The sequence below is a fragment of the Callithrix jacchus genome, chromosome 19 (genome assembly GCF_049354715.1).
Source record: "Callithrix jacchus isolate 240 chromosome 19, calJac240_pri, whole genome shotgun sequence".
NCBI classification, from domain to species: Eukaryota; Metazoa; Chordata; class Mammalia; order Primates; family Cebidae; genus Callithrix; species Callithrix jacchus.
In genome coordinates this window covers 41,060,063-41,084,909 of record NC_133520.1, presented here as the reverse complement: position 1 = coordinate 41,084,909, position 24,847 = coordinate 41,060,063, and the positions used below count along the sequence as shown (strand labels likewise).

General features: G+C 50.2%; 1 protein-coding gene across 8 annotated transcripts in view; it reads left to right on the top strand.

Annotated features, from left to right (window-relative positions):
• The window catches only part of KIF26B (kinesin family member 26B), a 636,506-nt gene that overhangs the window by 59,077 nt on the left and 552,582 nt on the right, over nucleotides 1-24,847 (top strand). For 4 of the 8 annotated variants that reach the window (XM_078357170.1, XM_035280615.3, XM_035280617.3 and 1 more), the window contains exon 1: nucleotides 4,240-24,847. This exon is cut by the window's right edge. The exons of 2 other annotated variants lie outside the window; for them this stretch is intronic. Coding sequence is in view for 1 of the 6 variants with exons in the window: in XM_002760848.7 (XP_002760894.4) it covers nucleotides 2,999-3,061; nucleotides 3,896-4,297 (465 nt within the window). In the remaining 5 variants the exon portion in view is untranslated. Of the gene's footprint in view, nucleotides 1-2,551; nucleotides 3,062-3,895 lie in introns of those variants that run through there. 2 more of the 8 variants (XM_002760848.7, XM_035280619.3) reach the window with 2 other exon arrangements.

Sequence of the window (24,847 nt, the reverse complement as noted above, 5' to 3'; positions counted from 1 at the left end):
AGCCTGGGTGACAGAGCGACTCTGTCTCAAAACAAAAAACAAACAACAACAACAAAAAAATAAAAATTAGCCAGGTGTGGTGGTCTGCACCTGTAGTCCCAGCTACTCGGGAGGCTGAGGAGAGAGGATCATTTGAGCCCAGGAGATGGAGGCCGCCCTGAGCTATAATAGCACCACTGCACTGTAGCCCAGGCAACGGAGGGAGCCCCTGCCTCAAAACAGAAAAACAAAAACCCGCATTATAATCACCAGAGATAAAAAGTCAACAAAACAATGAAATGGAAATCCTGACGTTATTATATTAACAAAAAAAAGGCATGAGAGACAGAAGAATGACATAGAATACAGAGAGAAAACAGACCCATATACTAACAACAACACGAAACTCAAAAACCCGCGTTAAGCGAAAAAAGCCAAACCCAAAAGAGTACACGCTGTACGGATTCTACGAATTAAAAAAGCCTCAGAACAGTCAACACTAACCCATGGTGATGGAAATCACAACAGTAGTTTCTTACAAGAGGTGGGGACTGCCTGGGAAAAGGCACACAACTTTCAGGAGGGACAGGAATGTGTATATATTTATTGAGGTGATGGCCAACGTAGAGTGCCCGTTTATCAAAACTCATAGAACTGTGCAATTAAAATGTGTGCATGTCATTTTCTGTATATACATTTTACACAAACGTCAATGTTTGAGAGCGGATTAAAAACTCTTGAAGAGCCTCCGGTTATAAACTTTGATCAACAGAGGGCGCTCGGAGCCCGTCAAACACGCTTTGGGCCCCCAGCTTAGAGATGCAAATCAGACCAGCTCGGGGCTCCTAGTCTCCAAGGTGGATCGCGCGACTCCCCTACACTCCCCCTCGACACCCCACCTTCCCCACCCGCGGCCTCGCCGGCTGGTCCGTATCATCTGGCCACACGCCACGCGTGGCCAATGGCGAAGATGGGTCCGCGGTACCTCGGCTGAATGCAGATGCGGGTGGGAGCGGGCGCGCGCTGCCTGGAGGCCTACCTGCCCCCTAAGGTCCCCTACGGTACGATCTTTTACCCTGGAAGTGGAAACGTCATGGAAACTTCCACTCCGTTCTCGACGTCTTCATTTTGACCTTTTTACCTCGGTTTGGTGGCTGAAGAATATTTCCACGCAAGAGCTGGCGCAGGGGAGGAGGGGGCAGAGCCCGGGAGGCACCGAAGAAATTTTCCCGGAGAAAGGCAGAGTGGGGGCGTTGCCCCAGGCTCCCAGAACCCCGAACCTTTGTCTTCCTGCCCCCTCCGGCCTCGTCCCAGCTCCAGAGAAAGCCAGCGACCAGAAATCCCTAAGCGTCCCTTGCGCCCTCGCCCACCCCCCGGCTGGGTCTCCCCGCGGGCGCGCAGATGCCATTACACCCCACGTGATCCCCGCGCCGGGCCGGTCCTTCCAGAGGCATCGCGCGGGGTGTTAATTAAAGGTCACAACAAAACAGACCTGCTGGCTCACCAGAAGAAATGTCCTCCCGGGAAATGAAAAATGACACCCAGAGCAGCCACGTGTGGAGCCTGGCAAACGCCGGCTTCCAGCGCTCCTGGGCGCTGCGCTGGGGGGATTGTAGGGGGCGATCCGAGAGGGAGCGAGGACGGGGTGCTCCGGAGACCCCGCGAGGCCCAGGCGCAGGAAGAAACGGGCGGCGGGGTCGACGGGACCGATCCCCCGCCAGGAGAGGCCAAGGCCAGCCCGCGCCACACCCCCTCTCCAGGCCGGAGTCGTCCGCTTGCTGCGCGGCGAACCCCCGTTTCCCTTGCCCAGCAGCGGCCCGCTGGGTCCCCAGGCTCACCTGTCCCAACCCCGGGCGGCTTAGTCCATACAGACTAGGGCTCGGGCGGGCGGGGGGCGGAGGCCCCTAGTGCTCCGGCTGCGTCGGGGAGGGTGGCCCCCGGCCCCCTGGGGTTGGCAGGGCAATTCCAGAAAAGGTTTGCAGGGCAGGTCTCCGAGAACAAAGGGCGGGGGGAGGACCCGGCGTGTTTGTGGACTTGTGACTCAATCCCTTTCACACGGCGTTTCAAAGACAGACCTGCAAGCCTTGTCAGGAAGAGAAAGAACTTGGGGGCGGGGGAGGCTCGGGCGCCGCGTTTCCGTCCCGCCGCGCTCGCTCGCGCTGCCCCTGAGCTCCACGCTCGCGCAGCGGCGTTTCATTAGAGACCCGGGCCCGGGCCGCGCGCCTGGAACTTCCCCACCCGGAGCGGGACTGACGCTTCCCCGCGCCCCGCCCCGGCCCGGCTCCGGGCCTCGCAATGTCGGGCAGGAGCGCCGCAGCCTAAAATGGATCCCGGCCGGCGCGGCGAGGGCGGCAGGCAGGCGGCGGGCTCCGGGTCCCCGAGGCTCCGCTCTGCGCCCGGGCGCACACGCGCACCCTGACCGCCGGCCGCTCCCGGGCCACGCGGAGCCGCCCCTCTCCCTGCCCTCGCGCAACTGTCAGGCGAAACGGGCCAGCGGATATTGGCTCGGCGACACGCTGAGGCTCCTCCCCGAGTCTGGATCTTTATATTTTGGGAGAATTTCTTTGAACTCAGTTAGCAAGCTCGGGGAAGGAGGCAAGTTCCCGCAGCCGGCTTGGCTCGGCTCGGAGGGCTCGCCCACCCTCCTGCAGCTGCCGCGTGCCCTGATCGTGTCCCTCTCCTCCCTCGTGGGGGGAACGGACCGACTTGGCTGCAGAAAATGCCAATTATATGGATGTGACCGTGAAAAGGGAACGTGCGACTGCAAGAGGCAGAAGGGGACGAGGAAAAGCATTATTTGAAGAGAAGAATAAACCAGCTACCCCGACCCTTTCTGCAAATTGGTGCTATTTCTTGTGGGGTCCATTTGCTTTCATTCCCTCCCAACCCACCCTTTAAGAAACCCTGACTTGAGGGCTAAGAGCCAGCCGCCTGCAGCCGGGAGACGCTTCTGGGCTGGAAGACCTTCTGGATGTAGCGTTGGTGGAACCTTTAGCTACTCTCCTCTGCAAAAGCCACCATGAATTCAGTCGCTGGGAATAAAGAGAGGCTTGCCGTCTCCAGCAGGGGCAAGAAATACGGGGTAAGTCGTGACGGTACGACGCGGAGACGCGTGACCAGACCCATCTCCGTAGGGGTCCCCCTTTTCCCGGGATTGTGCACCCCGGCAGGGCGGCGCGGCCCCGAGCTCTCTCCCGCTGCAGAGGCGCCCCAGCGGCCGGCGGGGCTGTGCGTGCACGGAGGCGGGTCTGCCGCGGGGGCGCCCGCACACTCGCCTCGCCCTCGGAATGTTTCCAGCCCTCTCGTTCCGTCCTTGCCCCGCACCCGCAACTTCTGCAGCATTCCTGCACTTCTAGGCAGAGTTAAGCCGAAGGGATGGGTTCCCCGTGAACGCTTGGCGGGACCTCGGATCGTTTAGCTGGAGCGGGAGGAGCCTCTCATTTACCTGCAGGATCCGCAGGGTGGTACCCCGTATGAATAAAAATCCTGAAATCGCGGCCCCCGCCCCCCATAGGGTCTTCCAGGATTTCGTACCTGGGTTTTTGCTGGGATGGGTGACGGCTTCAAAAGCGTGGGGCGCTGAACCTATGGGCCCCCCTGGCAGAAGCCGTGGAACCCCCCCCACCCCGAGCGAGCCCTCTTCCTGACCCCAGGAGGAGGCCACCGGCGCCCGGGAACCGGCTCAGGGGTCGCCCGGGCGGTAGGGACTCACTTGGGGACAATTAACGAGACAGAGGGAGGGCGATGTGGCCGCAGGGCTTGGCGAGGTCCCCAAGCGGCTCCTTTGGGCGGTTGGAGCGGGGACTCGGTGGCGCTACCCAGTTGGCGGGAGGGCGCCCCAGCCCGCGGGGCCCGGCCCCTGGGCGCTGGAACCCGCCGCCTTGCGGCGCCTGACCCCGGCGCGTCCTCCCCGCAGGTGAATGAAGTCGGCTCGCCCACCAAGCCCGCAGCGCCCTTCTCCCCCGAGAGCTGGTACCGGAAAGCCTATGAGGAGTCGCGCGCCGGGAGCCGGCCCACTCCCGAGGGTGCGGGCTCCGCGCTGGGCTCATCGGGGACCCCGTCCCCGGGCTCGGGCACCTCGTCCCCGAGCTCCTTCACCGGTTCCCCGGGCCCCGCCTCCCCGGGCATCGGCACGAGTTCTCCGGGCTCCCTGGGCGGCTCGCCAGGCTTCGGCACTGGCTCTCCGGGCTCCGGCAGCGGCGGCGGCTCCTCCCCCGGCTCGGACCGCGGCGTCTGGTGCGAGAACTGCAACGCCCGCCTGGTGGAGCTCAAGAGGCAGGCCCTGAAGCTGCTCCTCCCGGGGCCCTTCCCCGGCAAGGTGAGCGCGGCGCGGGCCGGGCCGGGCCGGGAGGGCGGCCCCGGGGCTGGGGAGGCGCCGGGAGGGCCGGGCCGCGGCCGACAGCAGCTGCTCAGCCCAACGCGACCCTGCGCCCAGGCTCCACGCGAGGGCCCCCGGCGTCGCGGGGGTTGCTCCACACCCCAGGGGGTTCCGGCGCGCGGGGCGACCCCCGCACCTTCCTTCCTCAGCCAGGCCGCCCTGGCGCTGGAGGGCCGAATCCCGAGAGCGCGAAAGAGCGCCCGTGGCCACAGGCATCACTGCCCACGCGGGGAGGGTCCGGGTGGTCTCTGCTGCTGCCCCTCCCAGCTCTCCCTCGCGACTGCAGACTGCGCTTTCGATTTTCCTCCCCACCCCCACCTGTGATCCTTGACAAAAACGTGAGTGGGAGCTGGAAAAGCAAGCTGATGCTTGGAGCTGGCGTGTCCCACTGCGTGTTGTGGTCCCTCCCTTCCAGGATTGCAGAAACAGAAACATACTGGAAAGCCAGCATTCTCCCCTGCAGTGCGTGTGTGCGCCTGGGGACGATCCAGAGGTGGGTCGCTCCTCGGAGCAGTGCTCCCTCCTGTCCTGCTCCTCGCCAAGCACCGTCGCTCCTCCATAGCAACCCTGCGCGGTGTGTGACTGGCCCGAGCCCCCAGAGGGTAACACAATGCAATTGTATTTGCACTGTCGGGTTCGTACTATCAAATGGTAATATTTACTCTTCCACTTCAAAGAGTTTTTATCAGTGGTTAGAGAGCAATATCAAGGAAACAGAGTGGATTGCTGCAGAGGTTTCTGACACTGTTGGCTCAGTGGCCATTTCTGGTTTCTATTTCCGTGACTTTAGAAATAAAATCTTGTGATTTCGAGTAGTGGTGTTCAGGCATAACTGCGTCTGCTGGCCTCCAATGCATATGCAAATACCCACGTTGATGTTTTCATAGGCAAGGATTAAATGAAACAAATGCCCACAGACGTTGTGAAATTTAAAATGGGGAAAACTACCACTGGGAGAATTGGTTTTGTGAATGCACAACTAACTTATCTGGAGAAGAATGAGCTCGTGGATGGTTGCCCGTGTACCGTTTTTGTAGCTTGATAAATCTGCCATGACATCCCAAGGATAAATCTCAGGGAATCAAAAAGCTTATTTCTCTCTTGCGTGCTAGACCTTCCGATTTGACACCATTTCTTCACTCAGATTTATTTGCTCTCGTGATCCTTCATCAATATTCATTGATTTTTCTCCCCGATCCGAGGCACTGTGTGAGGAACAGCAATAAGTGCCAGGTCCATGCCTACAGCCCTTGTCCACGTGGAGCTGATGTTCTAGTGGAGGAGGCAGAGATGGACCACAGCATGCATAAGTTCACAATGTGTTCACATTTGTGGAGGGGACGTAGCCTGCTGTGAGGTTGTTGAACTGGATGGGAGCATCTGATAAAGGTGGAAGGACCTTGGTTCTTAAAGAGCTAACAGCTGATACTTGGCAGTCCTAATACGTTGCAGCCTTCCACATTATTTTAGAGCTTTCTGAAGGACTCATTCTTACTATAATAGGCTTTTTGTGGCATTGAGTGTTCCTAGATGCAAAGGTAAATCAAAATACACTGTTCTCAGTAAGAAAAAGAGAAGGGGAAGGAAAAACTATAGGAAAAAGATACAAATGTTGAAACTCATATGCATCCATCGTGTTTTATGGAGTCTTGTGGTCAGCTGGGATTGTGTTTTTGTAGAAACAGCCTGGAACATTCACTCAGTGTTATGCGAGGCAGCTCAATATATTTGCCTGTTTTATGTATGTGATGAGGTAAAACTCTTGTTGGTAAACTGCTTGTATTGTCAGAGCGAGGTGACAGCTCTGGAAGAAACATTGGATTTGCTGAACTCCCATCTCTACAGTGATTTGGACATCTAGAGAAGAGCTGGGAGTCATGGGATCACTTCAAGTGCATACGTGAATGCCACACAGTACCACAGTTGCCTAATTTTTATGTGTGAAGCAGCACAGTAAAGCGTGGCATTTGGTACAAGAGCATATACAGGGCTCAGCCAGAAAGAAGGATGCTTTGCCTCAGCTCCTTGTTAGTAATGAGGTTTGGGGCCATCAATTTTAATTAGGAAAATTTCGGCAAGTCTTTGTGAATAACTGTGTGTGTGTGTGTGTGTGTGTGTGTGTTTAGGGCATTTGTACCTTGCAATTAGGTACAATTTCCTAAACACTAAATACTTTTAGTGTTTGCAACATTGTAGCCAAACAGTTGCCATGTTCACTGGTGCACCGTGGATGGAGGTCATATAACTTGGACGAGGCTTTTCTTCTTCCGGAGTAAAATTAATGAACAAAACTGTGGACCACTGTAGCCCTCAGGCACAGAAGGAGTTCAGTTTCATTAGAACAAGAGACTCCAACATGCAGTTCGCTCTGAAGAGAGTCTGGAAGATCAAGACATGTTTTTGAAGGGTAATTAACAAAAGTCATCTTTGTAATTTGCTTAAGATGCTTACCTGTATTTGGGAACTATTTTCTTAAACAGAGTGTTAAATTCTGCTAGGTGGTATTAAATGACTCCTAGGTAGGTATTTAAAAGTCAGAAGCAGAATAGCACATCCAGGAACTTTATTGTTTTAGAATGGATTTGGTTTTAGTTCTTCCTTTATCACTGATTTATTTTGTGACGTTCCTACTTTTTAAGTTTCCTATTAATATGCCAAGGACAAAATGATTCAGAATGTTCAAATGTCATTAAAACGATATAAGGTAAGGTTTGAAGAGTGCTTTCTTTCTTTCTTTCTTTTTTTTTTTGAGACGGAGTTTCGCTCTTGTTACCCAGGCTGTAGTGCAATGGAGTGATCTCGGCTCACCGCAACCTCTGCTTCCTGGGTTCAGGCAGTTCTCCTGCCTCAGCCTCCTGAGTAGCTGGGATTATAGGCATGCACCACCGTGCCCAGCTAATTTTTTGCATTTTTAGTAGAGACGGGGTTTCACCAAATTGACCAGGATGGTCTCGATCTCTTGACCTCGTGATCCACCCGCCTCGGCCTCCCAAAGTGCTGGGATTACAGGCTTGGCCACCGCGCCTGGCCAAGTGCTTTCTTTCTTTAGAGAGAGATGTGAAGGTTGATGGTTATTAATTAGCTAAGATTCTTTCTTTACTTTTCCCTCCCTTCTTTGCTTCCTTCTTTTCTGATGGGATTTCACTCTTGTTGTCCAGGCTGGAGTGCAGTGGTGTGATCTTAGCTCACCGCCTCCTCCCAGGTTCAAGTGATTCTCCTGCCTCAGCCTCCCCAGTAGCTGGGATTACAGGCATGCGCCACCACACCTGGCTAACTGTATTTTTCGTAGAGACAGGGTTTCTCTATGTTGGTCAGGGTGGTCTCAAACTCCTGACCTCAGGTGATCCCCCCGCCTCGGCCTCCCAAAGTGCTGGGATCACAGCCATGAGCCACTGCACCCAGCCCGTTTTTCTTTCAAGGTATTACCCCTGTCAGTTTGTAACTTCATCTGTATGTTTTCTAAATATGCTGCCGTGTGAGTTCTCACACTGCCTGTAGGTGGGTAACCAGCTCTGTTGAATGCCCCCAGTTTTGTCTTTGGAACAGTGGGTTAAGGAGGGGAGGTGAAGGACTAGAGAGCCCATGCAGGTGTATTCGATTGGTCCCAGGAGCTGGTGACTGGCTCTGATGGCCTGAGAAGAATCAGCCTATTCTGAGCACTCCCCCAGAGGGTAGGGCTTCATGGTGGAAGATGACATGATTTGGGTATAACTGAGTAGGTGGTGATAGTGTTGGCTGAGGTAAGAAGTAGGAGGAGACATGGAATTGGAAGGAGCTCAGAGAGAAGGATGATAGTGAGTTTGGTTTTCCATGCGTCGAGTCTGAGCTTTCTGGAAAGAGCTGGAGCGTGGAGGCAGATTTAATAATAAAACAGTTTGTTGTTGGCTATTTCAAGACCGGCGTGTGGAGGTGACAGCCATGAGCTAGCATAGCTCTGTTGCTGATATGCTGGGTTTCATCCTTTCCAATAGCAGCTTACCTGGTGAGTAGAAGCTTGTGCTTAGTGGCAGATTGTAAAACACTCAGGTTGACTTTTATTACCTGGATTGGTACGAAAAGTACTTACTGGGTTTGTATCATCTCTCTTTTGGTACTAGTGAGTGGAAGTGGTCAGATAAAAGAATGTGGATGTGTAAAGTGTTGTGATTTTATGTGAGAATGGCCCTTTTACCCACTGTACTTTTCCAGTGTGTAAATACAAAACCATTCCATGTCCCATGGCAAGAGTGTCTTTCCTGTTTTATAGACAGTCAAGGCACTGGGCCAGAAATAGGGGCCAAGGAACGAATCGCTGGATCTGGGGCTAGCCTAGATCATTCTGATATCCATGACAGAACTTCTGAATGGACTGGGCAGGCCTCACAAAACATCAGCCTGCCGGAATTCCCCGGAGTAAGCGGAAAAGCTCCAGGTTGACGAAAGTTTATCAGACATCTGTTCATTTCCATATCAATAAAAGAAAATATTCTTTTATGTAAAAAAAAAAAAAAGTACAGAACTATATTCCTATCTGATTGTTTCCCAGTCAGATATTCTGAGTCCATTTATGCCCCAGAAATATCAGGAAGATTAGCCAGACATACTGAGAAGCATGGCCAGGAATCACAGTGATGAGAGAAAGGAGGCGTCACAGGGGTTAAAAACGCCAAAAGTGGACTTGAAATAGCCGGAGACCAAGTGAGTCTAGACTTGCGGAGATATAGATATCCCACGCGCATTTCTGTATTCTGCCAGCTCCAAAAGAAGGGTATGAAAAAATAACTAGACTCAAAACGTCCCCCAAAAGCCATCATAAAACATTTTATAGAGAGGATAAAACAGACATTGCATGTCAAGTACTTATTAATTATAAGGGACTTCTAGCTGAAATCTCCTTTCTTCTACAAACATGTGGCTGTTTTCAAAAAGCTTCATTTGAGTCTTTCTCATATAAGAATTATTTTAGATAAAGGAGCAGTTAATAGATAATAGCACTCATGAAAAAGGCCTGCAGCATTTATCATTAAAAAATTTCTAAAACATTTTGGGAGTTTATAAAAACATTCCCAGTAGAGACATGTGAGCAGGAATCTTTTTAAGGCTCAGCAAGCTGTGGAATAATGGCCCTTCATTCTACCAGACTATTAATTGTGAAGCAACATGGTCAGTTTTTATAGTGACTTAATTCACTTTGCAAAAATCCCTGGCCTGCAATAATTCCTTCCACACCCACTGCAGATAGGATTAGTACATTAGAAATGTGATTTTTAAATGGCTGAGGCTAATAGTTCATCAGCATTTGGAAGGATTAAGTCACTTAAAGTTTAGGCAACATGGGTTGCGCTTTGGCATTGGACCACAGATGGTACCATTCCTGGGCTAACACTAGTGCTCACAGCGATAGTAATGATGGGGACAGTAAACGGCTGACAGCTACTGTCCTGCATACCAGGAACTGTACTGAAACACACTCACACGCTATCTCATAATAAAATGAAGATGAATGTGAGTTTTTTTTTAACCTTGGAATTCCAAGTGCTTGATGTGGTTAAGATCACAGACGGAAGTATGAGGAAAAAAGTATGCAAGGGACGGAGGAATCCAATCACACTTGCCCCTAAACGCTGTTGAGGGTCGCTGTGAGTAGAACTGACTGAGTGAGAGGCACCGGCTGGAGATGGTTATTATATTCCCAGGCTCGCAGAAGGGGATTTTACTTTTGGTGAGCGGGGAGGCTGGGGGGAAGTATGTGAGCCTGTCAGGTTCTGAGGTGAGTAATTTTCTTGGCTGGACCGCAAGGGGTCGGGGAAGGAACCTCCTTATATTTACACACACTCAGTGGAGACACTGTTCTCATCCCTTCCTGAACGGAAACCCTGCCCGAGGACCCTGTCCAGGGCCCCGTCCTGACCTTTGGTGACTGTCACGCCCAGCTAAGTTTTGCATTTTTTTTAGTAGAGACGGGGTTTCACCATCTTGGCAAGGGTGGTCTTGATCTCTTGATCTCATGATCCACCCTCCCAAAGTGCTGGGATTACAGGCGTGATCCACTGTGCCTGGCCAGTTTTTCTCCTTAGATTTGTTAATATTGTGAGTTATTATTATTGATTTCTAATAGTGAACCATCCTTGTATTCCAATAATAAACCGCACTAGTCCACAATGCATTTTTAAAAAATATGCTTCTGGATCCAATTTGCCCATATTTCATGTATTGTTTCTGCCTTGATATTAAACATTTTTGATTACGGTTTATGTGCCAGCTGGAGTACTATGCCATATAATAATGAAAATAGGACAAAGACTAAACTTCCTGCTCTGCAGCAGCTCCCAGTGTAGTGTTAGTGTCAGACAAGGAAGGCAGTGAAGCACAGGCATTCCGGCCACAGGCAGCGGCAGGCGCAGGGATGCCGGCGTGGTGATGCCAGGACAGTCGTACGCTGTCATCACACGCAGTGTGCGCATGAGCGCGCGACCGGCTGGAAAGGAAGGATGCCAGTTGAGGATGAAGGATCTTGCAGGGTAGCGTCTGGACTTGATCCTGTAAGGCCGTGGGCAGCCACTGGGGGCATGCAGGAAGGGAGTGAAATGATCAGATAGGTATGTAAGAGAGATTGCTGTGAGAACAAGCAAGAAGATGGGTTGGAAGCGTGGTGTTGCCGAGACCAGTCGGGAGGCCCCTGCAGTGGCTTGAGTGAAAAATCACATAGACTGAAGCGGGAGGGCAGCAGAGAGGGAAGGGAGCAGCTTGGAACTGATGGATTCATATGGGGAAAGCTGGTGATGGGCAGCTGCTGAGATGTGGGGCTGTAGGGAGACCAGAGGAGGCATTCTCCCAGATTTCCGGCCAGGTAAGGTGTGGGTGGTGGTGCCATGTATGCAGAAGAAGAATGCAGGCAGAGAAGGGTTTTGTTGTTGTGAGCCCAGTGTTCGAGGGGGCTGTGGATTTTGAATTGACTGGGGTCTCCAGAGCCTGAGGAGGAATGGTCCATGGGCTCCTGTTGGGGCTCTAGAGTGGATTCAGAGGAGGAGACATGGAGCTGGGAGATGTCAGTGTGAAGAAGGTGCTGGAATGCACGGATGGCATGAGCTCTCCACAGGTGTGTGGGTGAGACGACAGACAGCTGAGCATGAACTGGTAGCACACATTGACACTGAAGGGACCAGTGGCCTGAGGAGCCAACAAGACAGACCAAGAAGGAGGGACCAGAAAAGAGGAAGGAAAAACTAGGAGAAGGCAGTGTCATGGGAGCTGAGGATGGCGTGAGCTTCAGGGGATAGGGGTGACAAAAGGTCTGATACCCTGGAGAGGTCAAGGAAGTAAGGACTGAGGTTTCTGTTGAACTGGCAAGGAGGAGGTCATTGGGTGTCTTTTTTGGAAGAATTTCTGGTTCCCTGGGAGAGACAGACAATGCCACTGTGTCTGGGAATAGACTGTGAGGTGAGGACATCTGAGGCAGCATTTGAGTTGCTGAGGACACTGAGTTACAAGAGATCCACTTTTTGAGTCTCTTATTATCTTAAAATGAAAAGCTGGAATCAGCAGACTTGCGTGCAAAACCAGGCTCCGTCACTTAGTGTGTGACTTGGCCAGCCTTGATCTTTCTTTCTTTCTTTCTTTTTTTTTTTTTTTTTTTGAGACGGAGTTTCGCTCCGGTTACCCAGGCTGGAGTGCAATGGCGCGATATCGGCTCACTGCAACCTCTGCCTCCTGGGTTCAGGCAATTCTCCTGCCTCAGCCTCCTGAGTAGCTGGAATTACAGGCACGCGCCACCATGCTCAGCTAATTTTTTTTGTATTTTTAGTAGAGACGGGGTTTCACCATGTTGACCAGGATGGTCTTGATCTCTTGACCTTGTGATCCACCCGCCTCGGCCTCCCAAGGTGCTGGGATTACAGGCGTGAGCCACCGCGCCTGGCCAGCCTTGGTCTTTCTAAACCTGGTTATCGTCACCTCCGCAGTGGGAGTATGACACGGCCCCACCTGGGATTGTGAAGATTGGATGAAACTGTGAGATGACATTCAGCCTCGCTTTCTGTTATGATTCCAACGACTTTCCACAGGAAGTTAATTTTATAAAAGCTTCCTACCCTCCTTCCTTCCTTCCTTCCTTCCCTCTTTCCTTCCTTTTTTCCCTCCTTCCACCTGACACCACAATGGAGAAGCAGCAGTTAGGAAAATTAGAGCATTTGCCACCTCTTCCTTTCTCTTCAGCTGCAGGTGGATAAAGCACTCATGTACTTATTCATTCGTGGAGTTGTTTCCACGGAAAGTTGAAGGGAGCTCAGTTGATGTAAACAGATTCCTTTGGGCTGAGGTGCCATGAATATGGACCGAGGCCTTTTGGGTCACAGATGGAAATCCCGTCTTTCAGCTCGGCCCCTCTCAGAGCCCCTCCAGGGAGCCTTGCAGATGTGGCATTTGACATTTCGGCCCCGGGAATGAGGGAAAGCAGATTTCCTCCAGCGACTGCGCATGCGTGCGATGTGCAGGTCGGAGCCGCAGCAGGAATTTGGGGTATCTGCCTTCCAATCCGCTTTATCTTTCTCAGACGGGTTTCTTTGCTGATCCTGTCACAGCGATTCCAGCCAGACCCCGTGGAGAAGTCTGGAAATAAAGAAGTCGCCCTCCCCCACCAGGCAGGATTTCCTGCACATGCATCAGCTCTCAGGCTGGGGCTGACCATGGAAGACAGAGACCCTGTGAGCTCTAATGCGAAAAACTGAGCTATTCCCAACGCTGCCCGGAGGTCCGCATAGCAGAAGGCTCTAAGGGGAGAATAAGCAGAACTATAAATATATCCTGTGTCATACACCAGGTTACAGCTGAGGGACTATTTTTATTTACCTTTTCTACTTGTTGGAGTTTAAGTTCAATACTGTTGCCAACCAGGAAAAGTTTATTGGGAAAAATTTTCTCTCTCCACACAGCACAGTTCTAAAATCTTGGATGATTCTTACATGTGAACTTTCTTATATTGAATTTTCTTTTTGTTTGAAAGCATGAACTGCCAATAATAAATTAAAATCCGCTTTTCCGTCACAGGGGTGACAAATGGAAACTTTTATGTTGATAACTCCTTATCTGAGTGGTGTCTGAGATTCGTAATCGCTGATTCAGGATTTTCCTCTAAGCCAACCTAGGAGCCGATGGAACTGGATTCTTCTGCGGTGTGATTTCACCTCTGAGCTGGCAGTGATGGGCAGCTGCACTTCCCCACGAAACACGATCACCGTATTTAGAGTGGTTGCTTTCTTAGGGGTTGTAATCCCTGCTTCCCAACGCTTCCTCTGCCTAACCGGTGGCCTCGCACAGCAATGGGACGCTCACCTATTAACTGATGAGAAACTAGCGATAACAACCAGCGCCCAAATCTGTCAAGCTAGCCAACCAAACGGTGTGCAGAAAATAAACAGCCGAATGCAGGCAGACAACTAGAAGCAGCCACCATGTTTAAAATAAACAATCAGCTGCCCAGTTCAGCTGTGTGACTTTGCACAGCGGAAGTCTCAGTCCTGAGCGGGCAGCAGTGTCTTCCCCTGATACCACGGCTGGGAAGTAGAGCATCAGTGTCCTTTACCAAGACAGACGGTGTGGCAATGGGGGCCAAGGGATAGATGGGAGGAGGATGGAAGGGAGGGGAATAAGGGTGGGGGAGAAGGAGGGTGGGTGAGAGAGAGGGCCAGACAACAAAGAAATGGGTGCTGTAGGAATCCAAGGTTGCCTGCAATCCCAGATATTTAGGTGGCAAAGGACTGTCCTTAGATCTGGGGACAGAGGGGCAGTCCTGCTTCCAGCACTGATAAGCACTGTGATCTTGGGAGCCACCTAGCTGGCCTGTGCTTCATTTTTCTTTGGTAATCTGAGAGCCTGGTAATCAGTGGCCTCTAAACTTCTCCCAAGCCTGTGAGTCTCTGTGAAGCTGAAGAGAAGACCTGAGGCTTTGCGGAGCCCACTCCTTGAATCCAGACGCCACAGAGATGTATTTGACAGAATCCAAGATGGGCTTCTGGCTGGAGCAAGAGCCTGAAGCTGTTCCGTGGGACACCCCGTCCGCAGCCGGCCCAGGCGACCTCCTCGTTTGCCCAGCCAGGTAGCCCTGTTGCTGCTGATGCTTCTGCTTTTGGAATTCCGATCATAAACTAACTGATAAGGCTCTTCCTGTTTCTTAATAAAGCTATTGCTTTACCATCTTCTGTGTTTGTAAGCAGAAATAAACTTAGGCAAACAAAAGGACAGTTGGTTCTAGAAGAGCAATTTGGAAAGGAGAATTTGAAGAAAGGTATTGCCTTAGAAGTAAGGATGACTTGTAGTTAGTTTTACGCGAAACGTTCTGCCGTATCGAGACTGACCTGTTCCCAGTGTGTGAAGTTATAGTGAGCCTCCCATTGCTGTGTCATTTAGAAGCAGTGTGTGAAGCTTTCTTCCCGAGCAGCAGTGGAGGAACGCCAGAACGGTAACGTGTTACTCAGCACTCTTCGTCTGATTTGTTCCCAAAATCTTTTTGCTCCCTTTGATTTTTCTTTCTTTTTTTCTGTTCTTTCAAATGCCTAGACAGGGCCATGATTGGTTAGGCCAGTTCCATATCACATGCCCTGACTTGGGTTTATTTCCCCTGTGGTGTGTGGTGCTGGGGTCTGGGAAGGCATGGAGCAGGTAGCTGCCCCCTGAGTCCACGAGGCCCAGGTGGTGCTCATTGATTTCATTTTTATCTTTCATCAGGTTTCCAGGGTTGCCTCTTTAAAATATCTACTTCCTAGGGAACGTTTCCCTGAAGCTTGTTTCAAATCGAATACTTTGTATTTGAGCCTAAACACAATTCAGGGAATACAGATATTAAAAGCAGACTTCATTTTGTTTAACTAGCCCAAAGCACACTATGGCTTTGGGGCAGAGTTGAGAACAGGCACAGAGGAGCAGGAGCCGCAGGAAAGCCACTTGGCGTCCCTCCCTCCCCTCCACTGAGCTCCCTGCGTGCATCTTACTAGGGCGTGAATGGGGCGTTCTGTGCCCAGACAGACCCAGCTCACAGCAGACCCTCCATACGAGCTCCCCTCGTGTCCTCAGACACTCGCGCCTCTGTTTCTCCTCTTGTTCTTTGCCTCTGAGTTTGTCCATGAACTCAGATGTGAAATTTCCAAGAGGACTTTCTAACGGACCACGGTGTGTGTGTGTGTGTGTGTGTGTGTGTGTGTGTGTGTGCTTGCAGAAGCACTTTGGGGAGGCCCTGGAGGCGGCTGGTAAGGTGTTAACACAGCAGACATCCTGCCCAGGTTGCAGACTTTGTTAGGCTGAAGCTTTTATTGGAGGTCAGGGCAGCTAATCAAGTGGGATGTGCAGTTAGGAGAGCGTTCAGCAGAGGAGGATGGCTGAGACGACGGACTCTCTCGTCAGGCTGAGAGCAGCAGAGGAAGCGCTTGGCAGCTCCTAGTCCTCCTGTGATGGCTTTACGAGCATTTTTTGCAGCCGGGGTGGTAAATGCGATACAAAGGCCTAGTTTTCATATGCCCAGTCAGGCGCTCAGCTTCCTGAATGAGGCATCCACTGGGGGAAGGGAGTGTCCGGGCTGCAGCTTTTTGTCGCGGTGGTTTCCGCTAATTTACCTTTTTTATAGAGGGCTCATAATTATTAGGGATCCTCCATAATGCCCCTTTTTGGTGGTCAGGAAGGAGATCACAGAATGATGAAGAGGTTCGGGAGGCTTGCCGGGGTCACCCAGAAAACCTGTGGCTTCTGAATCTCCATCAAAGGCTGGAGAGGACTTATTTCCACTGCTGTCTTGCCCGCGCGGATCTCCCTGGCGCTGAACTCCATGAGCGTAGTTCATGGTCCTGTCCTGTTCACTTTGCTTTTTGTTTGGTGCCTGTGCAACAAGAAGATTTCTGACCTTCTGAAAAATAAAATCACCTGTCCACTGCTGCATAACAAAAATGTTACTGGTGTGAAGGAAGAGGATGATAGAGGATGGGACGTTGGTGACAAATGGCGGGATGGGAGGTGGTGCCTCGGTTAGTCCTGGGAACTCCGTGGTGCCATCCCACTGACATGGCCTCCGGTATTTCCGCAAGGAGTGAGATTCACAGGGAGCAAAGAGTCAGAGCAGCCCTTCACCTCGGTGGACCTTAGCCTAGGCATTTATGGGTTGGCTGGTTTGAGGGTCCTTGCGTCCCTGTTAGTTGATGTGCCCTTGTCTTGGCTAAGTCTCCTGCCCTCATATCCACTTCTAACCTTGCAGAATAAGGAAATGTGGCAATGCTCACTGGCTGCTTACAATTGGTTCCAGATGTTCCAGCGGGGGAAACTTATCAGAACCAAACAGGGAGGGCGAGTGTCTCCGCCAGTTCCTGCAGCCATACCAAAATACTGTGAACTGGGTAGGTCATAAACAGCAGAAATATTGACTTGTCACAGTTCTGGAGGCTGGGAATTCTGAGATGAAGTCCCCAGCAGATTGTCTTGTGATGTCTGCTTTTCTTTTTTTTGAGACGGAGTCTTGCTCTGTCACCCAGGCTGGAATGCAATGGATCGATCTCTGCTCACTGCAACCTCCACCTCCCAGGTTCAAGTGATTCTCCTGCCTCAGCCTCCCAAGTAGCTGAGATTACAGGCACCTGCCACCATGCCCAGCTGCTAACTTTTGTATTTTTAGTAGAGACAGGGTTTCACTGTGTTGGCCAGGCTGGTCTCAAACTCCTGACCTTGTGATCCACCCACCTTGGCCTCCCAAAATGCTGGGATTACAAGTGTGAGCCACCGTGCCTGGCCAAGGTCTGCTTTTTAGTTCTTGATGGCACTTTCTTGCTGTGTCCTTGCATAGTGGAAGGCACTGACTAGCTCTTCAGGGTCTCTTTTGTAAGGGTGGGAATCCTGATTATGAGAGCTCTGCCCTCATGACCTAATTGACTCCCAAAGGTCCACCTCCTACTACCATCACTTTAGGGGTTAGGTTTCAACATGATTTGGGGACGTAAGCGTTCAGTTTGTTGCAGCAAGCACTGGCCCCTCAGTGATCCTGTTCGGTTAAACTTTTCTCTTTATTTGGTAATTGATTCTGCACTGTCTCCATTATTTGGTGAGATGGTAACACGTGATCACATCCCGATGGAGTTGGGGGTGGAATAATAAATAAATCTCCCTTTAAAAGCTTTGGACTCTCTTAGAGTTTGAAGAGAGAGGAGAAATGCAGTGAGCTCGTTTTGATCTTTTGGTGCAAAGTGATAAGAAGGCAGGATGGTTTTCCCACAGACATTGATAGGGTTGTGCTGGGTCTTCTGAAGAGAAATAAAATAGAGTTAGAGTTTATCACAGTTTTTTTTTTGAGATGGAGTAGTTTCGCTCTTGTTGCCCAGGCTGCTGTGCCATGGTGAGATCTCAGCTCACTGCAACCTCTGCCTCCTGGGTTCAAGCAATTTTCCTGCCTCAGCCTCTTGTGTAGCTGGGATTACAGGTGTGCACCAACACACCCAGCTAATTTTGTATCTTTAGTAGAGATGGGGTTTCTCCATGTTGGTCAGGCTGGTCTCGAACTCCTGACCTCAGGTGATCTGCTTGCCTCGGCCTTCCAAAGTACTGGGATTAAAGGTATGAGCCACCGCACCTGGACGTTCATCACACTTTTTTTTTTTTTTTTTCCGAGACGGAGTTTTGCCCTTGTTACCCAGGCTGGAGTGAAATGGCGCGATCTCGGCTCACCACAACCTCCACCTCCTGGGTTCAGGCAATTCTCCTGCCTCAGCCTCCTGAGTAGCTGGGATTACAGGCATGCGCCACCATGCCCAGCTAATTTTTTGTATTTTTAGTAGAGACGGGTTTTACCATGTTGACCAGGATGGTCTCGATCTCTTGACCTCATGATCCACCCACCTCGGCCTCCCACAGTGCTGGGATTGCAGGTGTGAGCCACCGCGCCTGGCCCCATCACAGTTTTTAAGAGCACCTTTTAGTATCTTTTTAGTAGATCACGGACTTGCCACACCCTCTTTAATAATTCTTACAGGGGACAAAAATCACTATCTTATGTCAATTGAAATGAAGGCTATTAATTTTTAACGTTGTATAAATCGCCTTTACTCCTGGGAACTTCAGCATATTCTGTTAAATTATGAGCGTTTTGTAATCATAGAACGAGGCATGGAAGGAACCTACGGAGTGTCCAGCATTGCCTTACAGTTCCCTGATGAAGAGCATGGTTCTCGGAGCCTGGCCATTGAGGTTCTGTATCTTTTGCTCTGCCACATAGCAGCTCTGGGAACTTAGAGAAGGCCTTAATATAACATAACACTTTCTATGTTAGTTTCCTCCCTTGCAAGATGGTATTAATAATAATAACTGCTTTGGCTAGACATGGCGGCTCACGCCTGTAATCCCAGCACTTTGGGAGGCCGAGGCGGGTAGAGCAGAGGTCAGGAGTTCGAAACCATCCTGGCCAACATGGTGAAACCCCATCTCTACTAAAAATACAAAAATTAGCAGGACGTGGTAGTGGCAGCTGTAGTCCCAGCTACTTGGAACCCTCAGGCAGGAGAATTGCTTGAACCCAGGAGGTGGAGGTTACAGTGAGCCAAGATCATGCCACTACACTCCAGCCTGGCAGCAGAGTGAGATTCCCCATCTCAATAATAATAATAATAATAACAACGGCTTCACAGGCATGTTTTGTCTGATACATAGTGGTCATTCATTAAATGTTAGTATCCAAACTCCCATCCCAAACTGCCAGAAGAGAAAAGTAAAGCTTACACTTTTAGACAGTGACTTCCTGACTCCAGGGCTCCTTCCGTCTCGCTGACACCCAGTCTGTTCATCTTCCATTTGCTCATTATCCATCCACCAGCCGTCTATCCTCTCACCTACCTGCCTAGACTCGGTGCTGGGGTTGCAAAGATGACCAAGACACAGCCCTTCCCCTCCAGCCCCTCCTGGTCTGGTGGGTGGAGTGGGTACAGAAGCCACGTGCTGAGTGCAGAGTTATGACACACGGCGGGGGCGGGGAGAGCTGTAACACTGCATCTTTCTTTTCTTACAGCTCTCCGCCTTCAAGAAGTGTCATGGCTGGGTAGGGAGTGGGAAGGGGTGGTTTCCTAGAAGGGGTGATGATGGAGAGGAACTAGTGAGAGAAGACTGAGGAAGATGAGGAATCTCATGACTAGAGACCAGAAACAGCCTAGAGGGGCTGCAGGAACCCTAAGAAGTGCAGCGTTTACAGAGAGAAGGTGTCCAAAGAGGGTGGCCTGGCCAGGTGTGGTGGCTCACACCTGTAATCTGAGCACTTTGGGAGGCGGAGGTGGCCAGATCACCTGAGGTCAGGAGTTCGAGACCAATCTGGCCAACATGGTAAAACCCCATCTCTACTAAAAATATAAAAATGAGCTGGGCCTGGTGGCGCACGCCTATAATCCCGGCTACTTGGGAGGCTGAGGCAGGAGACTCATTTGAACCAGGGAGGCGGAGGTTGCAGGGAGCCAAGATCACACCACTGCACTCCAGCCTGGGTGGCAGAGTGAGACTCCATCTCCAGAAAAACAAAAAAACAAAAAAAAAAAGAGGGTGACCCCTCACATCAATTTCACAGGAAGTGAAATGACAATGTACGGTTTATGCGGCAGTTTTAACAGATGATACTGAGTAATGCATCGGTGTAGCACTACGAGACCCATGTTCACAGCCGCCTTATTCGTAGTAGCCAGAAGGTGGAAGCTACCCCAGTGTCTTTTGACACACGAATGACTAAACAAAACGTGGCATGGCCATGCGGCAGAATATGGTTCAGCCTTAAAAAAGGAGGTTCAAACACATGCTAGGAACTGGATCAACCTTGAGGGCATTATGCGAAGTGAGATGAGCCAGTCACAGAGACAAACATTATATGATTCTACTTATGTGAGATACCTAGTGTAGTCAAATTCATAGGACAGAAAGTAGAATGGTGGTTACCAAGAATTTGAGACGACAAAAAAATTCTGGATATGGGAGGTGTTGGTGGCAGTGCAATGATGGCAATTACATAATGGCACTGTGCTGTACACCGAAATATTTAGAGTGATACTTTTATGTTTTTTTTGTTTTTTTTTTTTGACATGGAGTCTCGCTTTGCCGCCCAGGCTGGACTGCAGTGGTGAGGTCTCAGCTCACTGCAATCTCTGCCTCCCGAGTTCAAGGGATTCTCCTGCCTCAGCCTTCTGAGTAGCTATGATTACAGGTGCGCCAGCACACCTGGCTAATTTTTGTATTTTTATTAGAGTCAGGGTTTCATCATGTTGGTGAGGCTGATCTTGAACTCCTGACCTTGTGATCCACCCACCTTGGCCTCCGAAAGTGCTGGGATTACAGGCATGCGCCACCGCTCCCTCCCCTTTCTCTCCTTTCTCTTACTTCTGCGGACCTTCTGAGGAGAGGGCTGGCCTTGGCAGCCAAGAGCCCCAGCCCCTCCCTTTGCATGTGCCGTGGTATGACGTGTGACATGGGCCAGACCCATGCTGCTCTGTTATGTAGCACGCAGTGCAAGACGAATATGTCATGTGTGCCTGTGATGGTTTGAGAAGTTTTCCACGGGCAGTCATCATCACTAAGGAAACACATGAAGCCGGCAGATCAGTCTTTGTGAGAGCAGGGCATTAGATGGTTCCCTGCATGGTGGTCACTGATACATGACTATAATTACACTGCACAGTTCGCAGTGAATCCAAAAAAATGATTTATTAGCTCCTGGGTGCTCGACAGCAATACGCTCAATGGCAGCTTAACTTTTCCAAATCGGCCCACGCATTTTGTGTGTATGGGTTTTTTGGAATTAGACCAAATGGACCGTTTGAAAGATCTGCGAAGTGAATGCCACCTTACGTTTACATGGCCACTTGCTTTAGGTCACTGTGCTGCCGTCCTTCTTGTGATACCCCTTCTAAGGAGTGTCATGGACAGATACGGCGTGGTCTCTTCTTAGTTCATTTAATAGACAAAAGAGAAGGGCATCTCTAAGAGTGGTATAAGAAAAAAAGAGAAGAACAGAGAGGCCAAGAAACTCTCTTTTACTCTTATTCAGGAACTGTGTGTATGTGTGTGTGTATGTGTGTGTGTATGTGTATGTATATGTTTACTTATTTACTGGGACAGGGTCTCACTCTGTCATCCAGGAGTGCAGTGTGTGTGTGTATGTGTGTGTATGTGTGTGTGTATATGTGTGTATGTGTGTGTGTGTGTGTATGTGTGTGTGTGTGTAGGTATGTATGTTTACTTATTCACTGGGACAGGGTCTCACTCTGTCATCCAGGAGTGCAGTGTGTGTGTGTGTGTGTGTGTGTATGTGTGTGTGTGTGTGTATGTATATGTTTACTTATTTACTGGGACAGGGTCTCACTCTGTCATCCAGGAGTGCAGTGTGTGTGTGTGTGTGTGTGTGTGTGTGTGTATGTGTAGGTATGTATATGTTTACTTATTTATTGGGACAGGGTCTCGCTCTGTCATCCAGGAGTGCAGTGGTGTGATCACGGCTTAGTGTAACCTCCACCTCCTGACTCAAACGATCCTCCAGCCTCAGCCTCCCAAGTAGCTGGGACTGCAGGAATGTGCCACCATGCCCGGCCCCTCAGCGGCTATTTTTAACAGTATCGACTCTGTCAGGCGCTGTTCTAGGCTCCGGACCCTTGACCAGTGTCACCAGTGAGCTTAGGACAGAGCTGACATCTCCTGCCTGTTCTTCTGGCTTTGCTCCTCCTAGGGTTTTTCTGGAGAAGGGCCCTTTGGAGCTTGTGGGATTTTGGGGTTTATTGAAATATCTGCCTTTTTGCAGGTGTCTGGTGCTTCGCGGGTTAAGGAAAGGGAATGGCCATAATGTTACCATGGTCTCTGCCCACAGATGAAGTACCACTGTCATCCGATTACAAAGCGTCCAAGCCTCTCTTGCGAAGGACTGCTTCAAACCATTCTCAAGGACTGTGGCTAACAGAGTTTCTCCCGGGGCACATGGCTCATTCCTTGCTGTCCCTCCCAGTGGAGACTTCCCACAAGGGTGAAAAGCTAGAACAGTGGCTTTTTTCTTAAGCAAGGCCATTAGATGGTACAGTAACTGCTTTCAGATGCTGCTGATGTGGCCCAGATTCTGCATCGTGACCCAGAGGTGAAAGGCTACATATTCTATTACAAGCCCGAGCCAGTCCGCCTCCAGACGCCGGTGCATTTCAGCAGAGAAAGGAAGGATAGGGTGACATACACGCTAGACAGCAGCTATAAGTATGGGAAAGCCTAAGAACAGAGCTTCAGTTTCTAGAGATGCTTTGTACAGTGCATTACCTACGTTAAGACAAAAATACCACGGATGTAATCGTGTATTCCTGGAATATAAGCAGCATAGAACTAAATCTATGTGCATATGTTGTATGAATATATACAGTAAATACATATGTGAATTATAAAGTGCTAGGTTCAGATCTAGGTTTTTTCTTTCCCTGCTATAATTTTGAGAATGGATGAAATCTTTGCTATAAGTTTAACTCCATCAAAAACAAGCACAGGCCTGAAATAAGAATCTTAGAAGGTTAACACTCACTCTTTTCTTTCTTTTTTTGAGATCGAATCTTGCTTTGTCTCCCAGGCTGGAGTGCAGTGGCACGATCTCAGCTCATTACAGCCTCCATCTTCTGGGTTCAAGCAATTCTTGTGCCTCAGCCTCCTGAGTGGCTGAGACTACAGGCATGCACCACCACACCTGGCTAATTTTTTGTTTTTTTAGTTAACACGGGGTTTCACCATGTTGGCCAGGCTGGTGTCTAACTCCTGGCCTCAAGTGATCCACCCACCTCGGCCTCCCTGCTGAGCTTACAGGTGTGAACCACCACACTCGACCCAAACTCACTTCTTTTTCAGGTCTCAGGTCCAGTGTTCAGCCTTGTTCACTTTGGGAGGCTAGTGAGATTGATCGCCGGGGCTGTGAACATGATTATGATGGATTATTCAGGTAAGGTGGAGATGAGAACACGGAGAATCAGAACAGGGAACCTGGAACAGGGAAAGTACGTAGGCATGGGCACCTGTTTATTTTGAGGTTTTGGGTGGCTGTTAGCCCTACAAGTGCCAGCCAAGGGCAAATTTCTTTTGGCTGAGATCCTTTGAGAGTCTGTCAATACAAGATTTTTTAAAAAGCAAGTACAGGCTGGGCGCCATGGCTCACGCCTATAATCCCAGTACTTTCAGAGGCCAAGGTGGGCAGATCACCTGAGGTCAGGAGTTCAAGACCAGCCTGACCAACATGGAGAAACCCCATCTCTACTAAAAATACAAAATTAGCTGAGTGTGGTGGCGCGTGCCTGTAATCCCAGCTACTCAGGAGGCTGAGGCAGGACAATCACTTCAACCCGGGAGGCAGAGGTTGCAGTGAGCCTAGATTGCGCCATTGCACTCCAGCCTGGGCAACAAGAGTGAAACTCCATCTCAAAAAAATGATAATAATTTAAAAAACTAAAAATAAAAAGCAAGTACAACAAATTAGAAGATGCAGTTTTGTGGTGGCAAAGGGTAGAAAGTCACTATATTCATCTATGATTAAAAATAGTGAAGAGACCATAATTCAAGTAATCTGATCTCTTTTATTGTAATTGTATTTACTCAAAAGTCTCTTTCGTTAGTTCCGTTTCGAATTGTTTTCTCTTCCTGTGTAGAGTTAAAAGAGCCATGGGCTTTGTTGAAGAGTGGAGAAATTTGATTCTCAGAAATTTCGCCTCAATGTTTACTTCCTGGGAGACACTGGCATTTTCTTTTCAAAAAGTATTTATGTAGGGAAAAGTCAGATCTAGGAAGGTCATACTGGAACTTACTGGTAAGTGGAATGTCATATTTCATGGAAGGAGTTCAGAGTTCAGGAAGGGTGCTCCCGCTGAGTCTGTCATGGATTTATCTGCATCCCAGATGCCCCTGAAGGTGCATCCTTGCTGGCAAGCCTGGAGTTGGGGGGGATGAAGGCTGCAGAAGGGCCTGATGGGTGTTATAGAAAATGCCATGTCAGCCACTCCTCACAACATGCCAGCTGGGCATGGAACCTAGTTCAGCTCTATCATGCCCAGTCTAAAGGCTTCCGGGACACCGGTGGGTCTGCCGGCCAACTCCTCCCGTGAACCACGCCTCCATCTGTAGTGGAAGGAGGATGGCTCACAGGATGCGCTACCAGGCGATGGGGCCTCTGACTTTCAGATGAGTCTTCTATGACTTTTAAAGGCCGTGTTTACTTCTGAATATAACCTGGGAGGAAGCAGTTAGCAGCCTCCCGTACTTTTGTGAATTGGTAGTTTACAGAGAGCTCTCTTGGCCATCTATTTGCCATAAGTCCTTTTTTTTTTTTTGAGACGGAGTTACATTCTTGCTGCCCAGGCTGGAGTGCAATGGTGTGATCTCGGCTCACTGTTTTTTTGAACTGCCTCCCAGTTTGAAGTGATTCTCCTGCCTCAGCGTCCCAAGTCCCTGGGATTACAGGCATGCACCACCATACCTGGCTAATTTCGTAGTTTTAGTAGAGACGGGATTTCT